The sequence below is a fragment of the Miscanthus floridulus genome, chromosome 7, assembly GCF_019320115.1.
Source record: "Miscanthus floridulus cultivar M001 chromosome 7, ASM1932011v1, whole genome shotgun sequence".
NCBI lineage: Eukaryota > Viridiplantae > Streptophyta > Magnoliopsida > Poales > Poaceae > Miscanthus > Miscanthus floridulus.
The window spans coordinates 28,400,300-28,423,041 of NC_089586.1; the positions used below are offsets into that span (position 1 = coordinate 28,400,300).

A 22,742-nucleotide genomic window follows, 5' to 3' on the forward strand; every position below is an offset into this window, starting at 1 on the left:
AAATAAACGTGACTTGTGGCGGGTTTGATTATAGACGTACCGTGAGACGTATTTTAGATTGAATCTTGGTTTAGGAGAAGTCTTACATAATCTTACATCTTACATGTAAGATCACGGATGACAGAGGGCTCATATAGAATGATGTGTAGATCGAACGGTTATTATAGAGGAAGAGTAAGATTACGCATGATGGAGGGCTCATATAGCACGACGTATGGATCGAACAATTATTATATAGGGAGCGCCCCCCTCAAAACAACTCACTCTTTTATAGTGTGATGATTCTGGTGGTGATAGATAAGTTCACAAAATATGGCCACTTCATTCCTTTTGCTCACCCATTCACGGCTATGCAGGTAGCTCAAGTATTCATGAACCAAGTGTATCGACTGCATGGTCTACCTAACTTCATTATCTCAGACAGAGATAAAGTTTTCACAAGTGCATTAAGGAGAGAGTTGTTCAAGTTGACTGACACCCAGTTGCTTATGTCTTCTTCTTATCATCCACGATCTAATGGACAGACTGAACGTTTGAATCAGTGCCTGAAAACATTCCTTCATTGCTCTGTGCATTCTTGCCCTCGACGGTGGCATCAGTGGTTGCCAATTGCTGAGTACTGTTATATTACAAGCTACCATTCAGCTTTGGGTCACTCTCCATTTGAGGTATTATATGGACATCACCCCAGACATTTTGGGATATCAAATGAAGTAATTATGCATGCTCCAGATTTGGATCAGTGGCTTACTAAAACAAAATTGCTGGAAGATGTGGTAAAGCATCATTTGTAAAGAGCCCAGAGGATGAAGCACCATGCTGATCAGCGTAGAAGTGAGCGTGAGTTTGCTGTGGGTGATCTTGTCTATTTGAAGCTTCAACTTTACATTCAGTCCACAGTAGCTCCTCGGGCAAATGCAAAACTCAGTTTCAGATTCTATGGGCCATTCAATGTCCTAGCAAGAGTTGGAAATGTGGCATACCGGCTTGAGCTCCCACCGCAATGTCGAATCCATCCAGTGGTTCATGTCTCTCAACTCAAGCAGCATGTTCCACCATCTGCTACTTTGGAGCCTGATATCACTGATGTTCCAGTGGACTTCGCCGATACTGTCAGTCCTGTGCAGTTTCAGACGACTCAGGTTATTCAGAAAGGAGCTACATCTTTAGCGCAAATTCAGGTGCGTTGGTCTGGGTGCTCGCCAGCATTACTCACTTGGGAAGAAGTCCATGATCTTCGGCGCAAGTTCCCTGACAGCCCAGCTTGGGGACAAGCTGGATTCCAAGCGGGGAGGAATGTCAGGATACGGAAGGGGAACACCGCACAGGTCGCTATTGGGCGTCCGGCAACAGGAGGGGAAGCACTAAAGAAGTCATGAGCTTGGCTGACAAGTGGACCCTGATTGCATGGCTCATTAGCTCAGTCGGTTAGCTGGCCGTGGGCCCTCGTTGTCCAGTTGGCATCAGGTCGTCGTGTAACCGCCGGTGGTCATATAAGCCGGGCGGGCGTAGCATTGAGGCTTATGCTTTTGAACTCTGAACTCTGTAACCCAGAACCTTCCTCTGTTTCCCCAAACTATATGCTATTCATGCTATCGATCCCAAATTCCTTTCTGTTCTTCCTATGATTCTATCCAATTCTCCAATTATCGTTACACCATGCTGCGCATCCGGTGCCAGGCGGTAGTAGTTGATGGATCCGTTCTGCTAGATCTCTTTTGAGTTTTGACGTGTTCGATCACATGATATTTCATTGGTAAATCCGACCGTTTGGTTCTGAAAGCAAATTACTGAGCAAACTACCACAGATTCGTTCCTATCCAATTATCGAAACTTCAAATCAAAACTTTTGTAAGAAATTCAACCCGCCCCACTGAGTGAACTAGTTGTAAATAGAGTGAATTGCAGAATAGATATGTGTGATTGAACTGAACCAACCGAAGGGTTCCATGCGTTTATTATTGCTGAAGAATTTGAGAACTAGTACTCCAGAAACTACTGCTTTATCCTCATCAACACCTGTTCTAACCCATCCGCCGCCCGTCCACGCCATGGCTGCCACCGTCCTCGTCAGGCCACTGCTCGGCCGCACCTGCCTCCGTGGCTGGGGATGGGGCCAGCTGCAGCACCTGCTTGGCAGCGCGCTCTCCTGCTATGTGTGTTGCGCAACCGAATCTCAACACAACATCGGACGGCTATAGGTAGGATGGGTACTTGCCGCCGGTGATACAAGAACATTTTCGGTGCGGCCCTCGCTGGTGGTGGCGGCGTTCTCGTTGTGCGGGCCTAACATGGTGACACCAGAGATCTGGAAACCGGATATGATTATGCTGGGGTGAACATCCTGGCGGCATGGACGGACAAGGCCGGACCGACGAGCCTCGCCGCCGACGCCTGGCACGTGGGCATCAACAACATGTCGAGCACGTCCATGTCGTGCCCGCACGTGAGTGGGCTCGCGGCGCTGCTCCAGAGCTCGCACCCAGAGTGGAGCCCTGCCGTCGTGCACTCGGCTCTGACGACCACGGGTCCACGGCCTACGCTGGCTACTCCGGCGGCGGGTCGCCCCTGCTGGACGCGGCGACGGGCGGGACGACCACGTCATTGGACTATGGCGCGGCACGGGGCACCTAGACTCCGCGCCGCCGCTTGACTCGGCGCTGGTGTATGAGCTGGGACCCGCGAATACGTGGACTTTCCGTGCGCGCTCAAGTACAGCTCAACAATGATCGCCGCCTTGGCGCGGAGCCGGGAGTACGCGTGCGCGCCGAGAACAAGACCTACTCCGTGACGCACACACGAACGCTGACCAACGGGGGCGGGGCGGGCACGTACAAGGTGTCGGCGTTGTCGCTCGCCGCCGCCAAGGACGTGGTCGTGGAGCCGACGAAGCTGGAGTTCACGTCGGTGGTGGGGAAGAGCTACACGGTGAGGTTCACGTCAAAGTCGCAGCCGTCGGGCACCACCGGCTTCGTGCGGTTCCTGTGGTCGGACAGGAAGCACAGCGTGGCCACCCCGATAGCGTTCAGGTGGACCTGATGGACGGATGGATCATGGATCCTGGATACGACAATGGTTTTTTTTGCGTGCCTCAGCCTCAAAAAGGACTCGTAATCCATGTGATGGCCACGTCCACTAATCTCTATCTCTATCTCTACCCCTATAATACACCACTTTAAATTATCCTACAGCCACCAAACAAATCCTACCTTTACAGTCACGGTCTAAACTACGTCCACCCCACAAAACGTACACAGGAAAAGATGACATTAAAAACCTGCACACCAAATTAACTCTCGCTCATTCTCTCTTTACTCAACCACATCCGACGGTCGATATTCTTTGGATCTCCCACCCCCGATCTCCCCACTTCACCGCTCCACCCCACCCACGCGCGCAAACGCCGGTTCGAGTCCCCTCCCCCTCAGTGGAACATCATCCTCTTCCCTCAACCGACCGCGCAAAGAAAAAAACATCGCGACTTCCGCCGCCTCCTGGTTCCCGGCAACGATAACCTCTCCAGCTCTGGCGCCCTACTTCGGCGACGGACGCGGCACGGCGCGGCAACCGGTGGCAGGCACTCACGAGCAGGCATCCGCCGGAAGCCGCCGCTGGTGCTTCGACCAAGCCGAAGGCGGCGACGACGAAGCTTGCAACTCGGGGGCGGACAAAGCGCGTCAAGGCACCGCCCAAGCCCAAGCCCGAGATGGATTACTTCCCCAAGAAACGAGAAAAGGAATCTGGTGAGTTGGTTTTCTAGGATGACCTGGCTCGGGTTAGGTTTTGGTATTCCCAATCGTGTTGTTTGCTTCAATGCCGTTCAACCATGGCCGCAGATGTATGCCTCGCGTTGATTTCGGCTGTGCAATGTGGCGAGACGACGAGGGTCTCCTTCCCGGATGGCCTCCAGACGCCGGTGCCGCTGGATCTCCTTCAGCAGGCGTGGCTGCAGGGATCTCGGCGGGCGGACGACCGGCGGCGGGTGGCTGTGCTGCGCTGCGTGCCTGCGCCGGAGACGCGCAGAATCGAGGGCCGCGTCGGGGAAGCTCGCGCAGAGAGAAAGAGGTCGAGGTGGGAGGCGGACGGGTAACGCGCCAGTGCGGCGGGGAGGAGATCCGCGCGGAGCATCCGGCTGTGCTGGGAGTCCACGACATGGCAGGCGTGGGAGCGCGCGGGTCGGCCAAGGCCGCGCAGTCCAAGACCAGGAAGAGCAGGTCCAAGGGGCGTGGCGGCGGCGCTCGGGGTGCCTATGTTGCTAGGGTACCGCCGTGGCCATTCTAAACTGCACTCCCTGAATTTCATCCTGTTTCCATTATTTTCTCTAAAGAAGAGTAACGCAGGTAATAGATGATATCTTGTGCCTTGCTCCATTCTAAACTGCACTCCATGATCTCTTGTTGAATGGAGCAGAGCAGTGCACTCCGTATGATGCATGTGAACTTCTGTTGTTTTCTCTACGTAAGCCACTACTGCACTATAGTACAAGAGTTCAATGTTGAGTCCTATTGTTTCGGTATCTATTTTCTTCCCAGTCTGGTCTGGGATTGATGATGTATTTTCTTCTGAATTTGTCTAGGATTAACGAGCTCTGTTTCGTTGCGGCGAACTAATGATTGTCGTAGGCACTTGTAGCAACATGGATGAAATGATCGATTCATGTGGTGATTTTGCTGGAAGGAGTTCAGGAAATGTATGATTCAAAAATTTGTTACTTCAATCCATCAGTCAATTCAAAAATTTATGGTTGGTTATGAAATTTTTGTTTCTCATGTTTGTAGCTTTGTGAATTGCATATTGGTAAATGGAGGTTCCAGTCTGATGCAGCAGTGGTGACAAGAGGAGGCCACCAGTGGAAGTCAGTGGTGAGAAGAGGAGGTCACCGGTGGAAGTCACATCCGAGACCCCCTGCCTGGCCCATGGATCTCTGAATCTAGGATATCAATGACATCTTGCCTTGCTGGTAAATGCAAAAGTTTCTTCCTTCCCCTCAAATTTTTGGCTCCCATTGCAACGCAGGTAAATGCAAAAGTTCCTTGTCCTAGCCCGCCCCAGCCATGCCCGTGCCTGGCCCGGCCCGGTGCCGTGCCCGTGCCTGGGCCGAGGAGTCGGCCCATAGTGCCGGCCCGGGCACGGCCCGTTCCATCGGGCGGCATGGCTCAGGCACGGCTGCGGTATATAAGCCACCCGCCGCGGCCGCCCCCCCCCATCCAAACCCTAGCTCATTTCGCCTGCTCTTGTCTCCCTCGCGCTGCTCTCGTCTCACTCGTCGCTCTCGCCCGCTGTCGTCTCGCTCCTCGCTCTCGCCCGCTGTCGTCTCGTCTCCCTCGCGCCGCTCTTGTCTCGCTCCTCGCTCAGGCACGGCTACCGGCTACGGTATATAAGCCACCCGCCACAGCCGCCCCCCCCCCCCCCCCACCATCCAAACCCTAGCTCATTTCGCCTGCTCTCGTCTCCCTCGCGCCGCTCTCGTCTTGCTCCTCGCTCTCGCCCGTTCGCCTGATTGTCGCCTCGTTCCCCTGCTCCGCCATGTCCATGGCGTTCTCCACACGGGTAAGGGGACAGATCTGGTGGGTCTCGTCCTCAATCTCCCTGCTTTCCCTCTCTGCCCTCAATCTCCCTCTTCTCTCTTAGATCTGGTGGTTCCCACCTTCAATCTCCATCTGTTCCCTTGTTCTTCATCCCTGAAAGTCAATTGAGACTCGTTCGTAGCATCCTTGATGCATCTCCGTCTTCTGTCCATCGTTCTCATCGCCGGCCGCTACCACCTCTGGGGCTCCGGTCTCCGTTGAGGTACTGGGGGTGTGCATCCGGTCCATCTCATCATCGTTTCCGGCGCTCTGGCTCTAGAGGTAACCCTAATGCCCTACCCTAACCCTAATCCTCTACCCAAACCCTAATCCTCCATCTGTTGTTGATTGATGCAGCCGTCGAGGAACCAGAGATGGCAAAGATGGCCCCAGGCGTAGGCGACGCGAATGAAGGGGAGTTTGATCACTCCCAGAACGACGAGCTATGGATGTGCGGGTTAGCTGGGGATGATGAGGAGGACGATGTCCGCAAGGACTGCGCCGAGCTATTTGGGCGGTGTGCTGCTGATCCCCTTCCCTGTGACCAAGATGCGGTCTCGGTCCACGGGGAAGGGGCCGATCTCGATGCCGGCGGTGGCGACAGTGAGGTGGCATGCTCCAATCGGCCTTCTACCTCTGCTGTCTGGGATGATTTTGAGAAGCACTTCAAGAAGGTGCCAGGTAAGGTGAGACCCGTCAGGTATGCTGCCACTTGCAAACATTGCAAGAAACAATACTCTGCTTATTCTGCTAATGGCACTGGACATCTTACTTGACATCTTAAGGTTTGTGTTAAGCGTCGTGAGAAATGTCGCATGTCTGAAAGGACCTAGGATGCCGCCTAGAGGGGGGTGAATAGGCGTTTCTAAAAATTAACACCTTTAAAAGCGGAAACAATTAGAAAGGGGAGTTTCCAAAATGAAAACTCCAAATTAAGAGTACTACCACCCCTCACAAGTTAGCCACAAAGTAAACAAGGTATAAAGAATATATCTAGAAGCTACAACCCTGCAACACCAAGTTAGAACAGAGAATAAATAATTTCAGTGCAGGCAGGAAATACCAGACGTGTCCGGTATACACGATTTCTGCAAATCGGCCCCGAACTTGCTCCTTTCGATTTCTATCTTCAAACCAAACTGCAGGCACCTAATGGAGATGACAAAATACATAGAGAACCTGCAGAATAGCTAGAGCAACACAAATATCAAATGAAATGCGAATTTAGACACGATATTTGTTTTACCGAAGTTCGGACTCGTTCGAGTCCTACTCTCCGTTGAGGAGGCTGCGGGCGACCCAGCGAAGGTCAGCCCTAGAGGGTACCACGAAGGTCACTCTAGCCGGAGTCTTTTCCAACTCCTTTTCCTCCTTCCACTAATTTGATTCCGAGGCGGCGGAATCGACCGTTACAAACTTTCCCAAGCAACCACAATCTCTCGGTTGCTCTCCGGCGACGCCTAGCCGTCTAGGACCGAAGAGTCCAAGAGTAACAAATGCGAATCACGAGATTGACAATATGCACAAGTGCTCAAGTGGTGGCTTGCTCTCTTTTTCAAATTCTCTCTTAACCCACAAATTGATTTTGCAATTTGGATCACACACTCACTAAGAGAGGGTTTAGGAGAGTTGGCAAGGCTCAAAAACATGTGTCTATCTCAGCAGAATCAGCAGCATCCAAAGGTGGAGGCTTGGGGGTATTTATAGCCCCCTTGAAAAACTAGCCGTTTTATAGCCGTTGCAATACTGGACACGTCCGGTATGCATACCGGACACGTCCGGTACGACTCACACTGCGCCAACGGTAATTAAGTTACAGTGAAGTTGTGAGGCGTCGGAACTCCCGAAGAGCACCAGGACTTCCGACCATCGGAACTCCCGACTCAAGTCGGAACCCCCGACCTTCAGCAATTTTGAAAAACGTGTAACTGAGTTAAAGTTAGTGAGGTTTCAGAACTCCCGACACATGTCGAAACTCCTGATCGTCGGAACTCCCGACTTATGTTGGAACCCCCGACTCTCACGGCTTTTGAAAACTAGCCGTTGGCCTCTGGTCATCCATACCGGACACGTCCGGTATGAATACCGGACACGTCCGGTATGACCAGGACAGTGAACCCTCCAAGTCAGTTGAAGTGCGACACGTCGGAACTCCCGACCCATGCCGGGACTCCCGAGCGTCGGAACTCCCGACTAACCAACCCGAGAACAACAAATTTACAGCTACTGGACAAATACCGGACACGTCCGGTATTGCCAGACCAGCAACAAATCAGTTAGCTCTTTTGTCGCTCAAATACTCAAAACTCACATGGGTTGGCTTGAGCACTTATGAAACATTATCTATCAACATGATGCATCCCTCTTAATAGTACGGCATACCTATTAAACTCAAGATAAACGGAAATATGAATTTGTACCACTTGAGTTGTTCTTTTTGAATTGATGCCGTCCCTTCCAATCTTCATCAAGTAAGGGTGCTAACATGTTGATGTTGATCTTTTCACTTGAGCATAGCCATCTTGAGCATGTGACTTGATTCCATTCATCAAGTTTGAATAATCCCAAATGTATCAAGTCACTTCCATCAAATACTTCATTATAGATTTGATCCTTCACATCAATATGACCATCTTAGCTTGATTAGTACCTCAACTAAATGCAAGTACTTTCTTCTTCACCCTAGCTAGGTTCTTCGGCCACCAAGCCGTCGCTTGCCCTTCACCCTTGCTTAGTACCTCAAAGCCTTTCCTTGCTATCTTCACCATCTCAAGCCATCAAGTCACATCTTGTTGTTGAATCATCCATTCATATGTATTGTTATCTTTTTCATTTTTTATTTAGCAAGCTTCAAATATGAGACCATTCCATATGCAATCTCTCATGTCTCATTAACTAATAATCACGAGCTTGCTTTCACATAGTACATGGAAATCCCACAAGAAATAAGCCTTCACATGAATTCCATTTGCATTGTTGTCTTGTGCTTGAACTAGATTGTTTATACAACAACACATCATTTTGGCTTTCATTAAGTACCTGTGAGATAACCTATTACCTGTTCACACTTAGCAAACGAGTTAGTCCTTTAATCACGTTGTCATTTAATCATCCAAAACCCACTAAAGGGCTAGATGCACTTTCAATCTCCCCCTTTTTGGTGATTGATGACAACTTGATTAAAGCTTACAAAATGATATAAACATTTAAACTTTTGGGTTCAATGATTTATGAGAGGCTCCCCCTTAATATGTGCTTATGATTAGAATCCACAAAATGACCTCAAATGTCAATTGCACATACTAAAACAAATAGGAGACTCCCCCTAAATCATTGCATCCGTGGGGTGCATGTGTGTGTGACAAAGAGAAACTGTGATGCATATGATAAGATATATCATACAAGAATAAATATAAAGGCATCACATCAAATATTTTCATTTTAGCATGCATTGTCCTTATGAAAAATAAATATGACACATGTAATTCACACATAGCACTCATTACAAATTTTTCTCAAGTCCAGAAACCACTGATATATATAGATAAAGATCATGTCTCAAGAGATACATAGATAAAGCATAAGTAAGTCTCATCTCTCACATGATACAATCTATCTCAAATCCAAGATACATCAATGAAGCTCAGAAACAAACTACAGCCTGCAGTACATATCTTCAAGTACAAAGATAAGCAAATAAAACTATCCTGAAGCTTTAATCAGTCTCTCTCTCCCTTTGTCATCTATCACCACAAAGGTCCAACAATGACATACTAAGGACAAAGGGGCTACAAGCTGTCACTAATCTCTGGCATCACTCATCATCATCATCATCTCTCCCTGCATCTTTGTCATCAGAGCGGATAACACCAGCCGGACGAGAACCACCGGCACCAGATGGGTCGTAGCCACCAGAGCCGTAGTAGCCGCCACCACCTGTCAAGTCACTCCACCAATCTATAGCATAGTCGTCAGCAGTGCTGGGACGTGACTGAGAGTGAGTAGGCACACGAGCCTGAAGTGGTAGAGTGTCAGGGTGCTCAGGTGCCTGCTGCTGCTGCTATCGCTGTATGAACTCAACATACTCTCTATCATATCTAGCCTGCTGCTGCTCCTTAGTCTCAGGCTCACTAGCTGCCTCATCTGATAGAGGAGACCTAGGAGGATCAAGCTCAGAAGCAATTTGCTTCAAAGTCTGAGTGTCCTTCCTCCTAGCCTCCCTCTCCTTCTGCTGCCTAGTCTGGATGTCACGGCACATCCCAAATATGGAGCTAAAAAGCCTACGGATAGGTGAAGGAGGACTGCCACGGTGTGAAGTAGAACGTGAAGGTGCACGTGGTGAAGGTGAAGCTCCTACTGGTACACCACTCCTAGGTGCATCTACCTCTGGTGCTGCTGCTGCTCCTCCTGGTCCTGCTGGAGGTAACCCTATCTCAGGCAAATCTGCAATAATCTTCAGGGCCTTGTGAATCTTATCATACTCAAATGTGTGCCCTGTCACCTGCTCAATCATATGCATGATATAAGGAGCAAAACCACAGCCCTTGAGGGGCCTCTCTCCAACACTCCTGATCTCGGACCAAACAAAGTCAAACACGCTGAAGGGCCGAGCATCAGGTGCCATCCTGTGGAGTAGGTTTCTGGAGTAATCAGCAATGGTGCCCTTGTCTCCACCCTTGCAGTCAATAGTCTTCCTGAACATCCTGTCCAGGTACCTGTAGGTAGGGTGAAGACCTAGAACCTTCCCCATAGCTCCTCTCTCACCACCAGGAGGATACATATATGTAAGCTGCTCAGGGGGTAACACCTGCTCGGTGTGGATCCTATCCCTCTAGAGATCATCCTCAGAGAAGCCAAGGTGGGCGGCAAATACATCATAGTCAACACTGTACCACTGGCCCTCAAGCATCCAGTGCATCCGCCTCTCATCCTCCTCAACGAACAGAGTAGCATAGAACTGAGCTACTACCTCTGTGTTCCAGTCATGCTGGAACTCCATGATCTCATAAACTCCTATGCTCTGGCAGATGGCAATAGCATGATCAACTGAGGCCTTCTACAACTCTCTAATATATTGCCAGTTAATCCACTGAGACCTGGCAATTACTGGGTTCCTGGTAAGAATCACACTGGAGTAGAAGTCCAAGTGAAAGGCTGTCTGGAAGCGGTGATCATACTGAACCTTAGGTAAGCTCCTCGGATCAACCCTTCGCTCATCTCTAGCCTTCCTGGTCATACCCTTTCCCCTGTAGTCAACTCTGGGAACATAGGAGGGCACATTGGGCAGACATGTCTCAAGAAGGCCATAATGCATCCCCTGATCAGGCTGGTGCTGAACTGGAGGAACTGACTCCTCCTCCTCAATCTCCTGCTCCTCATCTGAGCTGTCACCATCTGATCCTCTGTCAGTGCTCTTCCTCTTTCTTTCATCTCTAGACTCCACTCTGAACTTATCAGTGTCTGTGTCAGAAGAAGAGCTCCCGGACCCCTCTGCATACTGAGCTGCTGCACTAGAGGCAGCCCTGGTGGACCTCCTGCTGGTCGGCTAAAATCCAGGATGCATATCCTGTCTCGCCTTTTTGTACTTCTCAAGTGCTGGATCATGCCTGTGCTTGGACCTCGGCTCCTGTCGTCCACTCATGGCTGCTGTCCTGTATCCAAAGATTTCCAAAGAATTTTAGATACATGCCCATAGCTTATTCTTGAATTGTAATTAGACACAGATTCTTTTATCCAAGGTTTTACAATCACCTCGACACACCATTGTCACAAGGTTTGCAAAACATAGATATAGAAGAAACTGTGCCTAATCTACAATTCTAGGATAGCATTGAATCAAAGGAAGTAGAGAGCCTGCTCTGCTGGGTAATACCGGACACGTCCGGTAGCATACCGGACACGTCCGGTATGGGCGACCAGCAACCCTAACCAGGGTTCCTTGATTCAAACCAACACGGATTAATACCAAACTTTGGGCATTGCTTCTCCATCACCAATGCAGCATATTGACCGAAGGAATTTTCAAATCATGTATTGACCAAGTAGATCGGACGAGGTCCGTGATTAGGGTACCTTAAGAGAAGAGAAGAGAGAGCGATGTGAAATCCAAATCCACGGGCTTTCAATCCTTGATCCAAGCCTTCTCCAATGCAATCTCCCTCTCTCTCTTTTCCTTAGTGAAATCCTTGGTCGCCCTAGGTGGGAAGAAGGGCGTCGGCTGGTTTGTTTGGAAGGAGACAGACAAGTCTGGGCCGAAGGGGTACTTCTGTTTTTATAGTCCCGCTCATACCGGACACATCCGGTATACACGGGCTGGCCCAGTTTATTCCAAAATGTGTTTTCTCTCTTCCAATCCCCTTTTCTGTTATTTCTTAGTCCAAAAAGGTATATAATGTTGATCCAATCCGAGTATCATCACTTTCCTTATCCAATGCCGTAAAATGATTTTCTCTTTTCCAAATATATGGCATAATCAATAATTTGCTTGCTTGAGAGAGATAAAGTGAGACAAAGTAGATTGTGGACTTAAGAAAACCATGTCATGTGTGATTAGCCGATCAAACAATCAAGGAGAGCTATAATCACCACATGACAGGGCTAGGTCGAAAAGACCAAGATTCAAATAGTTTTTCAAATTCACACCACCTACACATGCTAGTTATGGGTTTTGAAAAACATCTCTCCTATGTCACACAAATGCACATTCTAACATGTAAAGGGCCTTAGATGCACTTACAATACATGTATGTAAAAACATACCTTTGCCTTGAGCCCACAAGAATACCACTAAGAAGATACATGGCATGACAATCTTTATGTTGACCTTGATTGCCAAGTAATCATGCTTGATATAAATTCAATTTTTCATCCAAAGGACTACAAAGAGTGCTAGATAAATTTGTTAGTCCACAATGGTGCAAAATAGAAATTTAGCTCCCCGTAAATAAGTGCTTCAAGTATTTTGAATGACTTTCAACAAGCACTTTTATTCTTTTAAGAATTTGGGAGTCAATTTTCTATTTTGACCATAAACTAAATAAAAATTGCCATATTTAAAATTAAGTTCGGGAGATGCTCACAATCCACTTAGATTTAATAAATCACAAGCTTCTTTGTGAATTTGTGATATATGAACGTATATGAAAAAAAACAGTTGGAATCCAATTAGTGTTCTGGTTCTTGTAATACCGGACACGTCCGGTAGGTATACCGGACACGTCCGGAATACACAGAATAGAAGCACTGACTTTCTGTCCCTGGCCATACCGGACACGTCCGATAGTAATACCGGACACGTCCGATAGGTTCAGAACAGAACCAATTAATTTACAGCTTGTAATTTTAGCTCTAGTATTTATTGTAAACTTGCATCTTAACAAATGAATTGCTTTACTAGAGAGCCGTTAAAAGCATCATATGGCAAAGTAGAATTCCTTTTAATTTAATCTTATTAGCCACTTTCATTATTTCACAAATGTACCTATTTGTGAACTATAGAACACGAAACGAACAAAGTGGCTATCCTACAAGGTTTAGGTACTTGTTACCAATGGTAAGGATGAAATATATGAGATGTTCATTGAATTATCTTTGGGTCAACCATATAAGAGATTATGATAAGAATTGGTTGATAGATTGAGTGAATATTTTTAATTTGCTTGCTCAACCACCCCGAAGCTTTCATCTCACCACCAAGTACCTACATTATCAACCTAAGCACATTTTGGTACCCAACTCTTGTTGGGTCCTTTTGGGTTAGTCAACAAGTGCTTAGGCACCCAAATGGCCTTAGTACTAGTTTGTGGTGAACACATCACCTTGCTAGTGCTAATTCTATTTGTGGTCTTCCTAAGCATATTATCATAAATAAATGTGTTCGGCTTAGGAATGTTACCATTTGGGCAATCATAGCTTAGATGCCCCTTTCTTCCACAAGCATAGCATATGCGACCTTTGTTTGCTCTATGCTTGTTTTGCTTGTATGGACATCTATCAACCTTGTGGCCCATCTCATTGCACCCATAGCATCTTTTAGTTGCAACTTGGGCTTCCTTTCTTGCTTCTTTGTACATTGGGCATTTCTTGGTTGTGTTGGCCTTCCTTGAGATGTGAATCTTTTGTTGGGCTTTGGAGGAAGTAAGGTTTGAACCCTTCTCAAGCTTCTTCACCATGTTATCACGGTTATCTTGAGAAGGTTGTGCTTTCTCCTTACCCTTCAACCGAATCACATCTTTCTTTAATCTTTGCACTTCTTCTTTGAGCTCTATGTTTTCTATAAGATTTAGCTCAATCGAAGATTGGCTTGCTTGAGGAGCACATTCATTAGTACAAGAAATATTTAATTGAGATGGTGTACTAGTGAGCGGATGTGTGAGAGGTTGAGAGAATTTTACCGACGTAATCACAACCTCATGAGCCACCTCAAGCATGATGCTTGATTCTACTACTTCCTCATGAGAGCACTTTAGATGAACATAATTTGCTTGTAGCTCATTATACTTGCTTGATAGTTCATCTAGCCTTGCCTTGAGCTCGAAGTTTTCCTTCTCTAGTTGTGAAACACTAGAAGAGGAGTTAGTAACTAAAGCATGCTCAATTGACAATTTTTCATACCTCTCATTTATTGCCTTTAGCTCTTGCAATTTGGAGATGAGAAACTTTTCTTGATTTTGAAGCGATTGCTCTTGCTTCTCAATCTCCTCTTCAAGCTCATCATTCTTTTCAACTATCTTCATGATGATGAACTTGTCTTTATGGTTGAGATGATCAAGGTTGTAGTTGTCTTCAACTTCAACATCACTCTTATCTTGATCATCTACTTGTGCTTTCTCCTTTTCTTGATCTTTCTTGTTATTCTTCTTCTTGCTTTTCTTGGCCATGAGACACAAGTGATGAGTATCATGAGATATTGAGGTTGGCTCATCACTTGTTCGCCGCCGGGCTTGAGCATCGTTGCAAACAACAGCTTGCTGGTCTGCTGCCTCGGCCATACCGGACACGTCCGGTAGGCATACCGGACACGTCCGGTATGTGCAGGCAGACAGCACGGCATGTGATGCTTGCACTTCTTGCTCCGGCTCGGTGCTTATGAGGTCTTGTGAGGCTTCTTTGCTGCATGAAGACACAATGGACATACTTTCCATTGACTCAACCTCAAGTGCATCATCGCATTTGGATTCTCCATATAACTCAACGAGTTTGGTCCAAATGAGATGAGCACTCTCCGGAGGTGGTTGTCCATTGAATATTGCCTCATCTTGAACCTCTGCACTCAATGTACTCAAAATGATATTAATAGCTTGAGCATTGAGTTGCACGCATATCTCTTCCTCTTTTGATAAATTCTTATAGTTGCTCCAATCAACTATAGGAAGAGGTATGCTTGCAAACACAATATGCTCAACAATAGGACTAATATGTCTAAAAGCATTGAGTACATGAATTGACCAAGGTAGAAAGTTTGAACCATCATTTTGGAGAAGCACCGGCTCCAACTCGATAGGCGTCGACATCCTTTTCTCACGGCGGTGAAGCTTTAGGTGAGAACCTCGCTCTGATACTAATTGAAAGGACCTAGGATGCCGCCTAGAGGGGGGTGAATAGGCGTTTCTGAAAATTAACACCTTTAAAAGTGGAAACAATTAGAAAGGGGAGTTTCCAAAATGAAAACTCCAAATTAAGAGTACTACCACCCCTCACAAGTTAGCCACAAAGTAAACAAGGTATAAAGAATATATCTAGAAGCTACAACCTTGCAACACCAAGTTAGAACAGAGAATAAATAATTTCAGTGCAGGCAGGAAATACCGGACGTGTCCGGTATGAATACCGGACGTGTCCGGTATACACGATTTCTGCAAATTGGCCCCGAACTTGCTCCTTTTGATTTCTATCTTCAAACCAAACTGCAGGCACCTAATGAAGATGACAAAATACACAGAGAACCTGCAGAATAGCTAGAGCAACACAAATATCAAATGAAATGCGAATTTAGACACGATATTTGTTTTACCGAAGTTCGGACTCATTCGAGTCCTACTCTCCGTTGAGGGGGCTACGGGCGACCCAGCGAAGGTCAGCCCTAGAGGGTACCACGAAGGTCACTCTAGCCGGAGTCTTTTCCAACTCCTTTTCCTCCTTCCACTAATTTGATTCCAAGGCGGCGGAATCGACCGTTACAAACTTTCCGAAGCAACCACAATCTCTCGGTTGCTCTCCGGCGACGCCTAGCCGTCTAGGACCGAAGAGTCCAAGAGTAACAAATGTGAATCACGAGATTGACAATATGCACAAGTGCTCAAGTGGTGGCTTGCTCTCTTTTTCAAATTCTCTCTTAACCCACAAATTGATTTTGCAATTTGGATCACACACTCACTAAGAGAGGGTTTAGGAGAGTTGGCAAGGCTCAAAAACGTGTGTCTATCTCAGTAGAATCAGCAGCATCCAAAGGTGGAGGCTTGGGGGTATTTATAGCCCCCTTGAAAAACTAGCCGTTTTATAGCCGTTGCAATACCGGACATGTCCGGTATGCATACCGGACATGTCCGGTACGACTCACACTGCACCAATGGTAACTAAGTTACAGTGAAGTTGTGAGGCGTCGGAACTCCCGAAGAGCACCGGGACTTCCGACCATCGGAACTCCCGACTCAAGTCGGAACCCCTGACCCTCAGCAATTTTGAAAAACGTGTAACTGAGTTAAAGTTAGTGAGGTTTTGGAACTCCCGACACATGTCGGAACTCCCGACTTACGTCGGAACCCCCGACTCTCACGACTTTTGAAAACTAGCCGTTGGCCTCTGGTCATCCATATCGGACACGTCCGGTATGACCAGGACAGTGAACCCTCCAAGTCAGTTGAAGTGCGACACGTTGGAACTCCCGACCCATGTCGGGACTCCCGAGCGTCGGAACTCCTGACCTACGTCGGAACTCCCGACTAACCAACCCGAGAACAACAAATTTACAGCTGCTGGACAAATACCGGACACGTCCGGTATGAATACCGGACACGTCCGGTATTGCCAGACCAGCAATAAATCAGTTAGCTCTTTTGTCGCTCAAATACTCAAAACTCACATGGGTTGGCTTGAGCACTTATGAAACATTATCTATCAACATGATGCATCCCTCTTAATAGTATGGCATACCTATTAAACTCAAGATAAACGAAAATATGAATTTGTACCACTTGAGTTGTTCTTTTTGAATTGATGCCGTCCCTTCCAATCTTCATCAAGTAAGGGTGCTAACATGTTGGTGTTGATCTTTTCACTTAAGCATAGCCATCTTGAGCATGTGACTTGATTCCATTCATCAAGTTTGAATAATCCCAAATGTATCAAGTCACTTCCATCAAATACTTCATTATAGATTTGATCCTTCACATCAATATGACCATCTTAGCTTGATTAGTACCTCAACTAAATGCAAGTACTTTCTTCTTCACCCTAGCTAGGTTCTTCGGCCGCCAAGCCGTCGCTTGCCCTTTACCCTTGCTTAGTACCTCGAAGCCTTTCCTTGCTATCTTCACCATCTCAAGCCATCAAGTCACATCTTGTTGTTGAATCATCCATTCATATGTATTGTTATTTTTTTTTTATTTAGCAAGCTTCAAATATAAGACCATTCCATATGCAATCCCTCATGTCTCATTAACTAATAATCACGAGCTTGCTTTCACATAGTACATGGAAATCCCACAAGAAATAAGCCTTCACATGAATTCCATTTGCATTATTGTCTTGTGCTTGAACTAGATTGTTTATACAACAACATATCATTTTGGCTTTCATTAAGTACCTGTGAGATAACCTATTACCTGTTCACACTTAGCAAACGGGTTAGTCCTTTAATCACGTTGTAATTTAATAATCCAAAACCCACTAAAGGGCTAGATGCACTTTCAATGTCTCAAACTCAAATTGGTTTTAATCCTGATGGTTCTGTTCATCGCTGGGAGTACAATGCTGATGTAGCTCGTGTTGAGCTTGTTCGTATGCTTGCTAGGCTAGATTTACCTTTACTGATTGGTGAAACTGGTGCCTTTAAAGATTACATTAAAACTGCCCATAACCCTGCCTTTGCACCTGTCTCTAAGCAAACTACTAGTAGAGATCTATTTAAGCACTTCAATGGTAAACGTGAAAAATTAATGACTTGTTTGCAAGACAATGTTGTTTCATCTGTTGCTGTTACCTCTGATATTTGGTCTGGAAAGGCCAAAGAAGATTATCTGTCTGTTGTGGCTCATTTCATTAATGCTGATTGGCAATTAGAGAAAAGAGTGCTTGGTTTAAGGTTGATTGATGTCTCCCATAATGCTGAAAACATTGCTGAGCGTGTTAAAACTGTCCTTGCTGAGTATGGTATACTTAACAAGGTTTTTTCTGTGACTTTGGATAATGCATCTGCCAATAAAAATGCAATGGATAAACTGAAACCTATACTTAAAGAGTATTTAGGTGCTGATCTGTTTTTGCATCAACGATGTGCTTGTCATATTATTAACCTGATTGTTAAGGAAGCATTGGCTGTTGTTAATCCTCTCATTGACAACTTTAGAACTGCAATCTCTTTTTTGAACTCCTCTAATCAAAGAATTGCTGCATACAAGAGTTATTGCATTGCTAGCAGTGTTAGACCTAGGAAGTTCTCACTGGACATGGATGTTAGGTGGAACTCCACCTACCTTATGCTGAAAACATTGTTACCTCACAGGAGTACTTTTAGTACTTTCATTGAGGCTAATTACCCTAGACCTGCAGGTAGTCCTTTCCTGTTGACTGATGATCACTTGGATATGGCAACTAAGATGTTGCAATTTCTTGAACTATTTTATGACTCTACTGTTGCTTTATCTGGTGTGTACTATCCTACTTCTCCACTTATGATTCATCATATTGTTAAGATTGTTGTTCACCTGCATAAATATCAACATGATGAACATCTGAGATCTGTTGTGCAGTCTATGATTGACAAATATAATAAGTACTGAAAGAACATACCTGATCTTCATTCCATTGCATTCATACTGGATCCAAGAGCTAAGATTAAGGGCTTTACCAAAGTGCTTAGAAAGTTGAATTCTCTTTTTAATGTTGATTACACTAACAAGTTGCTGGACACCAGAGCTCTTCTTTTTAGAATGTACAACAGGTATGATGCAATGTATGGCTCTGTTAGGCTCAAAAGGGCTATTCCTGCATCCCTTTCTGGTAAAAAAAAGAACGGCTTGGACTGACATTTATGATGATGATGAGCTTGACATTGGAGCTGGTTGTTCTTCCCTCCCTCCTAATCTTGATCAGTCTAGGGGTGTTTCTGCCACTTCTTTGCTACAGTCAGCTTCTGTTTCTAACTCTAGTGAGCTTGCATCCTACCTGGACTCTGACACAGTCAGCCAGTTAGATGATGATTTTGACCTCATGCAATGGTGGCATGAGCACAAGCTTACTTATCCTGTGCTTTCTATTCTAGCAAAAGATATTTTTACTGTGCCTGTGTCAATCATTTCTTCAGAATCTACCTTTAGCACTACTGGCAGGATCATCGAGGAGCGTCGCCGAAGGCTGAACCCTAAGACTGTGGAGGCACTAACCTGCATCAAGGACTGGGAGAATGCTGAATCAAGACTGCAGCACATGGTGGAGGATAAGGAGCTGGAAGAGGCCTTTGAAACACTTTATCTTGATGTTGATTAAGTTCCTCATTTATGTAATGGTTCTGTAATAGCTATTAAGACTTGGACATGCTGGAGGCTGGATGTAATGAACTTATGAACAATCTTAGGAGCTGGTTGTACTCTTTTCCTGTTTAGGGTTTCTCAAAAGGGTGAGTTTTACCTAAATAGGTTTTTAATGAGGCAGCCATTGCACAGCTCCTACTTTAATTAGTTTTAGTTTCAAAACTTGCCTGTGTTCTTTGCTGTTCTTTGCTCTTTGCTGTTTTTTGCTGGCATTGTCTGATGCTTTTGATGAGTTAGAAGTTATCTCTGTGAACTTATGATTTGAATGAATGTTTTTGTAATTTTAGTGCCAGGGCCGACACGGGGCACGCTGGGCTGCCGTGCCGGCACGGCACGCCAGACACGGTCAAGCAAGTTTAGTGCCGTGCCTGGGCCTGAACTCCGGCACGGTGGCACGGCACGGCACGGCACGCCTCATCAACCGTGCCTACCGTGCCATGCCCAGGCGGGCCGTGCCCAGGCGGGCTAGGGCCGTGTAGTGCTGTGCCAGCACGTTTGGAAATCTTTAGTGCCCTGGCATGCCGTGAAGTCAAGGAAGCCGCGCAGGATGAGGAGCTCCTTGTTCGTCCACATCCACTGGAACAGCCGCCGCGAAATCCAAGATCATTAATGCTATCAGTGTCTACTAGAATCTTGATTGTGATCTTTGGATGCAAATGGGATTTTGGATGGAGAATGATGGTCTCTCCATGTCATGTTTCTTGGTTTTGAGATTTGTCTCATCCTCCTTCCCGACGACGGCGAGGGGTAGGTGGATTTAATTTCGTTCCTCCATGGCGACTTTGATGAAGATGAGGGCAACAACTATTGCGTCAGCAACTTCCTTGGCATAATGACATGGATACTTAGGGTTCCGAACAACGACGTCAAGACGGAGATGATGTTGCCGCCATAGAATAATTTTCTTTGGTCTCTACTCCATTTTATTATGGTTAGATCTGACCATGATGAAGGACCAGTGAAAATAAGTACGCCCCTCAAGGCAATTACTGGTATTGAGCTAGAAAGATTTAGATTAGTTTTCCTTATTCTTCGGCAGAAGGAAGAAGGAAGACACAAGAATGAATAAGTTTCTCACCTCCGCCTACAGGAATGCTGGCCGTCGTTTGTTGGGCATATATTCTCAGGCATTTTGCTGAGTGTTTGCCTATGCGGTCATCCATATGAATCGTCAAAAATATTTGGGATTGAGATTTGGACCTATACAAAGCATGGGTACCATGTAGATGAAGAATAGTTTTTGGGTATACGTATTGTATTCACAGTGCTTTTAACATGCATGATGATGTGCTCTGCTATAATTAATAAAATTCATTTTTCTTCAAAAATAAATAAATAACTAAGAGAAACAAATCGTTTATAAGCTTTTTATTATCTTTCATGGAATGATCAAATCAGCTTAAACTTGTAAAATACATAATAATAAATCACAAAAGTATTAATTGAAAAAAGTGAAACCAAATTTCGTTAGGTTCCCGAAAACAAATCTACAGGATATAAGTGATAAAGATCATAAAACGAGCATTATATTTTCTATGTAATTAGATTTATACAGTTCTTAATATATTTGTGTAAGCTAAAAGTCATCTACATCGCTGGCGTAGGTGTGGACAAAATTTATGGCCTCTGTGCAACGCACGGGGATATATCTAGTATGAGATACATATATAGACTTAGCCGCTTGAATGAAATTTTTCAGGCTATTATTCACTTCTATATCTTTTGCTTCCTCTCTCATCTTTGTTCGACTTTAGAGAGCACTGCAGTAGCAGCGACAAGGCCCATCAGCAGGTTGCGGCCAGCGGCCAGCGACCATTTTTGGTCCACGGTGAAGCGCCTTGCTGCAACACGCTGCGCTGCGCCACAATCTTGGCCTCCTCGGCAAGAGTGCAACACAAGGAGCACGGCCTCGAACCCGGCCAGCTGCTTGCCTGCTTCAGGACACTGCACAGCACAGTTACACCCCGCCCAGCGTCGGCACGAAGCGCAGCAATGCAAGCTGAAGCTCAGGGACGTTGGACGGGCATGCCGAATGCGTGGTAGAGCTAGCAAAGAGACAGTGTCATTGCCTGCGTCCGGGCCCGTCGTCACGGCAGTGGCAATCAGAGGTCATTGAGGAGTGCGGCCTGTTGATTTAATTAGGTTTGTCGAATTTTTATTCAGCAATTAAATAAAATGAAATTCTAAGGTCAAAGTTAATACTAGGTATAATTTGTTGGGTCCTTCATGGTGTAACTTATGGTTTGATGAGGGTTGATGAGAGGTTAAGTGCATGATGACCATTATGTGTTGGTGGATCATGATTTATTAGTTCATGGTGTCATAGTGGTTTCGGTTAGTAACGGACAATTCTTTTTTTCGGTTTCACAGGTTACTTGTAACAGACAATAACATAATGGCTACTTACTCTTCATGCGCCTATCCTTCAACTTCAATTCATCTTCCTTTATCACTGCATAAAAGGGGACATTCTTTCTCTTGTACGCGAGAGAGAAGACAACACATAGCCAGAACACCGTCACGCTGCTGTTGTGCTGCTCTCTGTCATTCTCGTCCCGGTTCCTGTGCGCACAGGAATAGGAAGAGTAGGCCTCCAAAACCGGCGCCGTTCGCGAGTTCATGTGCTCGGGTGAAGACCAACAATCAGATTTTTGGGGAGCGCTGCTCGCTCGTTCGTTCTTCTTCCTGCTACTTCTCGACGGCTTGGGGTGATCGGCACTGCAACGTTGCTGCACGGCATCGAGCGGGACGACTACATTGACAACCGCTATGTCAACTAGTGTCGGCTTTGGTGGCGCTGGGTATGCTGTTGCAACTCGTCCTTTGTTATATATGATTAAAATCATGATGATTAGTATCATGTACATGTTTGTTGCACTTAGATCACACGTGCACATGTCTGATGTCACAAACATATTATTTACAATTTTCTGAATTAAATTGATACTAAATTTGTCCGAATTTCTAACACAGCCACAAGGAGCGCGCCCGCCACCGAGGATGCCCGCGAGGGCGTGGATTGGCTGCAGCGGCGTGTCGTTCGGCGTTGTAGCAGACAACGGCGGTAGATGAGCAGGAGACTAGCACGGTGACCTGTGGCCTAGCTTCGACGACATACAGCAAGGGATGGTGGAGAGACGACAGAGAGAGGATCATTGGAATTGACCCGAGCGTGTGCAGGAGTGAGCGTTTTGATAGTCTAGAACCCGGATGACATAGGAAAATAAATTTGAGGATCATACTTAGACTCGATAAAACTGTAGTGAGATCCGAACATATATTGTTTAAGTATTTGGATGGAAGTTTTGCAAGTTTAGAGACCCAAATGGCATAGCAACACAAGTGTAGGGACTAGTAGTGCACTTTACTCTGTTTAACTAGCTGAAGTAACCCATCTTTTTTTTAAAAAAAAAACTATATATTATTA

The 22,742-nt window shown here is 46.0% G+C and overlaps 1 protein-coding gene across 1 annotated transcript; it reads left to right on the top strand.

Moving 5' to 3' along the window:
* Positions 1–806: 806 nt before the first annotated feature.
* Positions 807–1,379, top strand: LOC136465274 (uncharacterized). The gene has a single exon (XM_066464076.1). It carries the CDS (start codon positions 807–809, stop codon positions 1,377–1,379), a length of 573 nt encoding a protein of 190 aa, XP_066320173.1.
* The last annotated feature ends 21,363 nt before the right edge of the window (positions 1,380–22,742 follow it).

Bases quoted from the DNA above. Each gene is read 5' to 3' on its own strand.
- LOC136465274 (XM_066464076.1), top strand. From the start codon at position 807: ATGAAGCACCATGCTGATCAGCGTAGAAGTGAGCGTGAGTTTGCTGTG.